Here is a 9,777-nt window from a genome sequence, read left to right on the forward strand (position 1 = left end):
ATGATTCAAATAAAAAAATTGTGAAGTTAACGGGTACAAAGAAATGCGGGTGTCCCTTTGAGTTGAGTGCTCATAGGTTGATGGCTGATGATGATTGGATGCTAGATGTAGCATATGGAATACATAACCATGCTCCTGCTAAACATTTTGAAGGACATTCATTTGCAGGGAGATTATCTGAGGATGAAACATCATTATTAGTGGACATGTCCAAAAGCATGGTTAGACCAGAAAAGATTTTGGTTACCTTGAAACAAAAGGATGCTTTGAATGTAACCACTATGAAAACCATTTACAATGTACGCCATAGGAATAATGTTATTGAGAAAGCTGGGAGATCATAGATACAACAGTTGTTGGGTGAATTAGAAAAACATAATTACATTGAGCGGCATAGGTGTGACAACAACACGATGACTGTCACAGACTTGTTTTGGGCACATCCTGTCAGTTTAGATTTGCTCCATTCATTTCCAAAGGTGTTGATCATGGATTGCACATATAAGACAAATCGATATCATCTTTCTCTTCTTGAGATAGTGGGTGTGACATCCACTGATATGTCATTCTCCATAGCCTTTGCATATCTCCAATTTGAGTGGATTGATAACTACGTATGGGTGTTAACTAGCTATTCCTAAGGTGATTGTCACAGACAGGGAGCTTACTTTGATGAATGCTATTGACATGATATTTTCTACATCTCGACATTTATTATGCCGATGGCATATTAGTAGCAATGTACTGGCGAAATGCAAGAAAATGTTTGAGAATAAGGAGAAATGGGACAAGTTTATCTCTTCATGGAATTTCTTAGTACTCTCCTCGACTGAGCTTGAATACAATGAACGCCTTGCTATGCTCCTTATGGATTTTGATACATATCTTGAGGTAGTGCAATACGTGTCACAAAGTTGGTTAATTCCATATAAGAAAAAGTTTGCTGCTGTATGGACCGATAGTTGTATGCACTTCGGGAATGTTACAACCAACAGGTAATATATATTTGTCTACCTTACACTATTAATCATTATGATTTTGATTATTTAAACTTAATTATGTTAATTGTTTCCATTGTACACAGGGCTGAAAGTGCATATGCAAAACTTAAACGGCAACTTGGTTCTAACCAAGTCAATTTTGAGTGTTCTTAGACCAAGATCCATAGCTTGCTTGAGTTGCAGCACACTAATATTAAGGCATCATTTGAGAAGAGTTTAACCATTGTACAACACCAGTTCAAACCATCTCATTTATAGAGCTTTGAGGCAATGCCTCTATTATTGCATTGAAGCATGTCTTGGCGGAGAGTAAACGAGCGGATGATGTTGGCATTGATGCTTCAGCATGTGGATGTGTCGTTCGACGAACACACGGGTTACCTTGTGCTCATGAGATTGCGGATTACATCCGACAGGGTCATCCAATACCACTTGATAGCATTAATCCGTATTGGAGGACTCTTGAGATAGTACAAAAGTTGAAGAATGATAAAGTGGAATTCAGTTTTGAACTAGAGTTCGATCTCATACTTAAGCGATTGAATGCATCTAATTATACTAAGAAGTTAGAAATTCTACATAAGTTAAGAAAGATTGCAAATCTACAAAGTACTTTTCTCATTGAGTCGGATGTAAAGCCCAACCTTCGAGGTAAGGGACATAAGAAGATTGATGTATCTATGCGTCAAGACCCATGTGCATTTGAATTTGTTCAGTTTGGACATGATAGCCACTCATCTATGGGCACCCAAATCCCCACACAGGATTCTGTCAAAGTACATAAAAAATGGCCTGCCAAAGAGAAGGTACATATAATCATTTTTTACTTACATTTTTATTGATGATAAATTACATGTTTTGTTGTTCATATGTTGATGCACTCCCTATTGAATAGGTCTATCGGACTCGTACAGCTACTACTTATTCATATGTTGATACCCTCTCAGTTGGATTGAAGTCGTATATATGTCTTATCAAGGATGTAGATGCCGATGGCAATTGTGGTTTTAGGGCTATTGCTTGCTTGATGGGGCTTACAGAGGTTGAATGGGGTCAAGTCAGGCGTGATCTCCTAAAGGAATAGCACACACACAGAGTGCATTACACTCAACTATATGGTTCACATGACAGGATTGAAGAGCTGACCCATATTCTATCATACTTTAAGCCTAATCTAGGATATGACCATTGGATAACTATGCCTGACATGGGTCATCTTATTGCATCATGTTATAATGTGGTATTGTACCACTTATTTGCACAACAATGCCTTACATTCCTCCCCCTATAATCAGTGCCAATATCACAAGTTGAATGGCGTGAGATTGTTATTGGGTTCGTTAATGGGAATAATTTTCTCCAAGTATAGCATTTTGATTTGTTTAATACATTTATGATTTTGTACTGCATTGATCTCATTCTTAAAATTTTGTCAATGTAGGTGTTCATGTTACTGGGTTATCCAATTCCATCGATAGCTACCAATTGGTGCAAGTTTCATTATTCTTGTGCGGTTGGATGGGATAGTGCATATAGTCGCCGAATTGAGCATTTTAAAGAAGTTGTTCATTCAATGGTAGCTACTCGAGAGACATTTAATTGTATTAACCTTGATGAGTAATGATGTATGTGAGTTGAGTTGTAGTTATGTAATTGAAATAGTTACCGATACATTTTTTTTGCAGGTAGGCATTTTGAGTTCATTTAATGTACATGGTACTACTTATTCATTGCGGTGTATCAAAAGCATTTCTTTAATACTTCTTGTTCATTGCCAAATATACAAACCATGAGTACTTGTTCATTACAAAATATTGGTAGAGTACTTGTTCATTATAAAACATCAAAAGTGTTACACCCTGATAATTGATGTAAGAAACATTCACAACCATTAGAACATAATGCCAAAAGGGCCATCTTTTCCATTGAACTAACATTTTCCATTGTACAAAGTCCAAGGATTACATGCTCCAAAATTTATCCTAGTTTAAGAAGCTAGATGGCATTACATTGACAATTGCCTCATTGGCCCATAAGGTACATCAAAACTAAATAGAACTTTACACAAAACAATTAAGTCCCAATACAAAATATCTTTTTGTCTTCCTCTTTCAAAAACCAACTAAGTGTCCTCTGCTCTACTGAAGCAGAACTTCATCTGTCCCTGAAAAATAAAATAGGGTTAAGCAAATCGCCCAGTAGGAATACATTTACTTAAGTATTTAATCATTCGAATGATATCCTTAAGACAGAACATAATAATAATAAGTTATGAGCACATGTGATCTTCACCACTTACGTAAATACATAACAATTTAACGTGGACAATTACATTTCACACCTTTTCAACGCGATATTTAAACAATCACATCAATGGAAAACAAACCATGAGTCTCATGTGAGAGTCCAACACAAGTTACTTTAGTTTCAAAAACCATCCCCACATTTGCCGACTATTATACGGCGAGAAGGGGGCTTCTCAAGAAAACCATCCATTTTTTCACTTTCCCTGACTACAATACGACAAGACTGTATGGACACCTAAAAACATCTTTCCCACATTCGTCCAGCGATAAACCTAAATAGAGCATTTGGGCACCTTTTAAACTCCCCGCATGGGTACTGTCACGACCCAAACCCGCCCCTATAGGTTTAGCATCGTAATCGGCCAGTAATCTTGGGATTACCGAAGGCCTCTGAGATAGATTAACATAATATTAGGGGCTAGCAGAAGCAAATAACAATATACAATGTCCATTGAGCTGTGCAAACTTATATGAGACAGAAAAATTTTAAACTTTTTATATACATATATACACATTATCTTTAAGTCATAATATATATACAGATCAGACAAAAAGGACTTAGCCCCTTTTTCAAAATAAACAAGACTTGTTTAACCAAACAAGAAAGCAGAACGTAAACTTTAAATCACATGGCGATAATCACTTGACATATCCGGAACCTCCACGGGAGGCACATAGGTTAGCTGACAAAAATAGATTCTAGGTAGATGCCTCTAAGCCTGATCACGCACCTGATCATCTACATACATAAATAATACAGTGAGCTAGAGCCCAATAAATAATAACAGAGTAAAGGGTTTTAATGAATGAGTCCGTACAGATTCAGAATTCATAATTCAGTTTCGTATCAAATTCATAATTTGTCCAGATCATATATAGAAATCATAAGTCATGCTTAAGCATACGTGATACATCCATTAGCATTAACAGAGCAGATACAGAATAGATACAGACACGTGAGGGTTACGAATAACCAGTTCCATAAAGGAATCTCCGATTTCGGGTAACAGAGAATAAATACGCTGAGCCCCCATGACAGAGCCTCCGGTACGGGTAACAGATTGCAGACAGATTAAGTTCCATAAAGGAACCTCCGATACTGGGTAACAGCCAACAGATATCACATGATGCTAAGGATGTCACGAATACATAACAGAAATTGGACAATCATTCATTGTACAGAACATATCATTTCAGAAAACAGATCTTAATTCATTACACAGAAAATAAATAAAGTTGAACATAACTTTACTATGCTATTACTCATATATAGCTGCAGAAGCAAATCAGACAGACTAGACATATCAGATAAATCAGGCAGACAATGGCGCGCGACCTACACAAGCACATAGCATATACACATTGAAATACAATATTACTTCTTTGATCAAACTTGACTTTTCTAGTCTTTTTCCGTCTAAATAGTCCGAAGTTCTACTACGCTTATTCTTTCTTATCCAAATAAATCAGGTTCTTATTTCACATATTCTTTCATTACTAAGTCCTTCTTTTCCAAATAGATTGATCTTTTACTTGGCTTCTTAAACAATTACCACTAGATCAATGATTCATTCTTTAACTAACTAATTTATGTTGATTGATAGCTTATTAATCTTTATTAAGTCATAAATCATGTCTAGAATGCTTTGGGAAGAGATGAGGATAAAAATATGAGCTAAATGTGACTTTCCAAAATATGCTGAAAATGGGGTCTTCGTTCGAGCGCCACTTTGGTCGCTCGAGCGGACTGTAAAATTTGAAAAACTTTTGGGAGCTTGATTTTCATGCTCGAGCGAGACTTTTCTCGCTCGAGCGGACAGCGTAAATTCTGAAATTTTCAGAATTGCAATTGAAGTTCAAATTTGATATTCAAAGCCTCAAAACATGTATTTTTGGTACACAAAAATGGAGAACCATTGTATGATTTAGTAAACACTTCCAATTAGAAAACATTCATTCAAAATCATACTCCAATTGCCCAAATTTAGTTTTAATTCATCTTCTTTATATCAACCCACAATTCTAAAATATAAATTAGACTTCCCAACCTCTTGAAATTCCATGATGCATGTAATACAAATAGATCCAATTTTATTATTAATAACAAAATCAACTTAACTATGAATTACACAAATCAATTTCTTAGAAATTCAACTTAACTCAATTTTTAACCACAAACTTAATTTATAATCATGGGTGTTCTAAAATGTATCTAAATTGAATAAAATTCTTAAATTACATCACATGCAGGGATTAAATAAAAATCTAATTATAAAATCAAAACTTTAGGATTAATTCCAAATTTTCATAAACTTGATTTTCTTAAAACATTTCCTTTGTCTCTTTAAAATATGAACTTGAATGGCTCAATTCCCTTAATAACTCATGTATCACAAGAAAATGCTACAAAATCAATTTAAAAAAAAACAATTAATTTTCCAAATTAATTTCCACAACTATGAGTCTACTTAATTTCTTACTTAAAACCTTATTTCTTACAAAATCCATGAGACTAATTTCATAGCTTTCTTAATTCATGATGCATGTAACTCATTTTATGTTTAAAACCCAATTTCATCCTAATTCCATGAATTTAATCTCAAATCTCAAGTATTATAGGATGATTCTACAAAATCAAGCCAAAGATAATTAATTTCTAACTTAACTCTCATAAACTTGATTTTAGCTCCAATTCATCATTTTCTTATCAATTTCCTAGCAAACATTGAACATATGTAATTTAAATAAAAACTAACTAATTTAATATATTCCAAAATTTGTTCAAATTAAACAAAATTCTTAAATTACATTACTTGCATGCATGGGTTAATAATCAAAATTAAAACCCACATTTCATGAACTCATGGCTTCCAAACATTTCTTCAAAATCAAATGTATAATAAACTTGCATGGCTCAAATCCTTCCAAAACTCATGGTGTATGCAAATGTACATCTCATATATATATCAAGGTTTATATCAAAATTATTTATTTATTTATTTATTTTTATTTATTTGCATGTACAACCCAACCTTAAATTATGATCATAGAGCTTCCAAAAATAAATAAATAAATAAATAATTTTGAAATATATAGGTTCCACCACCTCAGAATGCCGAGGTAATAGAACCTAGGGGGCAGTTGTGGGGATATATTTTTGAATACCAGCACGTGGCAAGGTGACGCCGAGGTGCCACGTGTCTAGGTCATGATGCCAAGGTTATCTCAGCGAGGCCGAGGTTACCTCCGAAGATATCGGAGTCCGAGAAAAGCAGATAAGGGACAAGAGTCCTAGAATAAAGAGGAGACTTAGCCAAGATAAGGATAAAGCTTATAGGGAGTTTATCTTTATCTCTTGAAGAGTCCAAAGTATATGCCAAACAGGAGTCCATAGAGGTCAGGCTTCTAGTGGGACAAGGAATGAGGTAACTATAAAAGAGAGGCACCCCCATGGGTCTAAGGTACGCAATTTGATGCTTTTGATACTCAAGCTTGTGAGTTTAGCACTTGATTTATCTTTAAGAGATATACTAACTTGATCGTCGGAGTGCCCTCGGGTGGACGAACCACCACCGGAATCTTCTCTTTCTGTTGCAGGTCAACCAGGTGCCATCTATTCTGCCGGTGCTCTCCAGCTAGTTACTAAGCGGGCAGTGTGGTCAGAAAATCACTCACACAATTTGGTGCCGTCTGTGGGAAAGAAAAGTAGAATAGATGGCCAGTAATGCGCAGAAGGAAAAAATTGGGGACGACGCTCCTGCTGGGAGCGAGAGACCGATTGACCTTAATATCACAGGAGACGAGTACAACGCAAAAAATCCTGACCAGAATCATGGAGTGAAAGACGTCGGCCAGACTGGCGACATACCAAAGAAACCTGATCAAAGCAGGAACTACAACGAGGATGATCTCCAGATTTGGAAGGACAGATGCCTACGAAGGGACGAAGAAGTAAGAGAGATGGCAAACAAATTGGCAGACCTACAGTCGGTCGTCAATTTCATGATGCAAAACAACGTCATGCAGCCGCCGTTCCCGCTGCAGGACACGCCGATTCCAGCAACCAATGCCCAGAAGGGAGGGCAGACAACAATCTCCGTAGCCCCTCAGCACAATGGGAGTGAAAGATACTCTCACCGACCTTCCAGGGAAGTCGGACGAAGAGAATCGAGAAGAGAAGAATCACGGAGGACACATCGCACAAAGGAGGCAGACCCCAAAAGACATCGGAATGTCCAAGGACAAGCACTATGCTTCGACACGACCCATGGAGAACGGTCGAAAAGGACTCACCACGAAGCTACAAGTAGCGCACCAAAAAGATTGAAAGCAGGAGATAGCCGAGCTCCTGGGCGGTCAAAGGAGGACTTAAGAGATTACCTCAAGAGGAAGCAACAGAATGCCGAGGCCGAGGTAACCTCTCCAGATAAGCCGAGGACACCATTCTCGGTGGAATTGGACAGGTTCGAGGCACCGAAGAGATTCAGTATGCCGATGATTCAAATATACGATGGTAAGTCAGACCCCAACTTCCATGTTGGACTATACTTGAACTCAATGGCATTATATATTGGGAACGAGCCGTTGCTCTGCAAAGTGTTCCCCTCATCTTTTGGGGAGATTGCATCAGATTGGTTCCACAAATTACCGAAGGGAAGCGTGAAGACTTGGGAAGGCCTGGCCGAGATGTTTGTGGCCAGGTTCGTGACAAACAAGCTGCAGCCATTAAGGATGGACGCATTGATGGCTCTGAAGATCAGCAAGGATGAAGGCCTTAGGGCCTATGCAAAAAGATACTATGAAGTGTACAATCGGATACCTGAATGTAATCAAGAGGTGGCAATCGTATCTTTCAAGAACGGCTTGAAAGACAACTGTCCGCTACGAAAGTCTTTGGCAAAGACATTGCCAAAAAGTATGGAGGAGCTCATGGCGAGAATCGAGAAGTACGCCAGAGCCGAAGAAGACACGTCGGGAACCAGGGAGATAAAATAAGAGAAAGGAAACGGCTGGCTGAAGCGAGGCCGAGGTAACAATGGAACGAATAGGCAAGAGACAGAACTAAGGGCCACACAAGCAGTAACAACTGTGTTCCGAATCCCAATTCCCAAAGTCCTCGATCAAATTCGGAACCAGCCCTATTTAAGAACGCCAGAGAGGACTCTAGGAGAGTTCATGGGAAGAAACATTGGCAGGCATTGTGCCTACCACAACGAAGATGGGCACACAACTCAGGGTTGTAGAGCCCTGAAAACATATTTGGAAGACCTGGTGAGACGAGGGCATCTGAGAGACCTAGTCGATGAGACCAGGACAAGGGAAGAACAGGCAAGATTGCCTCAGACGGCAGCGGCTCCGCTTCCCCCAGCACCATAACCTCAGGCAGGAGGACCTCGGGTAGTCAATGTGATTCACTCGAAGGTCAACGAGAACGAAATTAGGGGGGAGACCCAGAAAGTGAAACACCTATAACATGTCTACCAAGTCAGAGAGAAAAGACATCGGACAGAAGAGTGCCAGGGACCAATGATAACCTTTATTGAAGCCGACCTAGAAATGGTCCAGCTCCCGCACAACGATGCCTTGGTAGTATCCCTCCAGGTTGGGGAGTGCCAAGTGAAACGCATCTTGATTGACCCAGGCAGCTCTTGTGACATCATGTACGTCCGATGTTACAAAGAGCTTGGCCTTCACCCAGATGATATGAAACAATCCAGTAGCCCAATGGTTGGGTTCAATGGAACTCCGACATGGCCACTGGGAACAGTAAGCTTGGAGGTGCAGGCAGGCACCAGGAAGATCAAGACAGAATTCACCATCATCGACACACCTTCCCCTTACAACATCATCTTGGGAAGACCATGGTTGCATGCAATGAGGGCAGTTCCCTCAATGTTGCATCAACTATTGCGATTCTCAACAGAGCATGGGATAGAGGAAGTCAAAGGCGATCAGCTGCAGGCGAAAAATTGCTCCATGGCAGCAATGAAATCAACCTGCAGCATACGAGAGCCAGAAAAGGCAGAAATTGAAGATGAGGACGTGGAAGTCTTAGAAGACGTTGGCAAGGAGCCAGCCGAGAAGAGCGAAGAGGCACTGAAGAAAATCCTCGTCCAGGATGGGGATGAAGAACGCTTATTTCTTCTCGGCTCGGGCCTAGTCGAAAAAGAGGAAAAAGAGTTGGAAGCTTTTTTAAGAGCCAATATTGAGGTGTTTGCTTGGACACCTTACGAAATGCCTGGCATTGACCCCGAGGTCACTTGCCACAAACTGAATGTTGACAGGTCGGCAAAACCTGTAATTCAACGAGCTAGAAGACCGACGTTGATGGACGTCGAAGCAGTTGAGGAAGAAGTAGACAGATTTCTGTAGGCAAGAGCCATTAGAGAAGTTCACTACCCGACATGGCTATCCAATACAGTGGTGGTAAAGAAGAAGAACGGAAAATTGAGGGTCTGTGTAGACTTCAC

General features: G+C 39.1%; 1 protein-coding gene across 1 annotated transcript; it reads left to right on the forward strand.

Moving 5' to 3' along the window:
• Positions 1 to 413: 413 nt before the first annotated feature.
• Positions 414 to 2,622, forward strand: LOC145823749 (uncharacterized). Its single transcript, XM_082923273.1, has 6 exons — positions 414 to 543; positions 632 to 995; positions 1,085 to 1,133; positions 1,295 to 1,807; positions 1,897 to 2,058; positions 2,443 to 2,622. Exons 1-6 carry the CDS (start codon positions 414 to 416, stop codon positions 2,620 to 2,622), a joined length of 1,398 nt encoding a protein of 465 aa, XP_082779399.1.
• Positions 2,623 to 9,777: the final 7,155 nt, after the last annotated feature.

The sequence above is a fragment of the Camellia sinensis genome, chromosome 4 (assembly GCF_055761805.1).
Source record: "Camellia sinensis isolate YWXY chromosome 4, ASM5576180v1, whole genome shotgun sequence".
Classification (NCBI taxonomy): domain Eukaryota; kingdom Viridiplantae; phylum Streptophyta; class Magnoliopsida; order Ericales; family Theaceae; genus Camellia; species Camellia sinensis.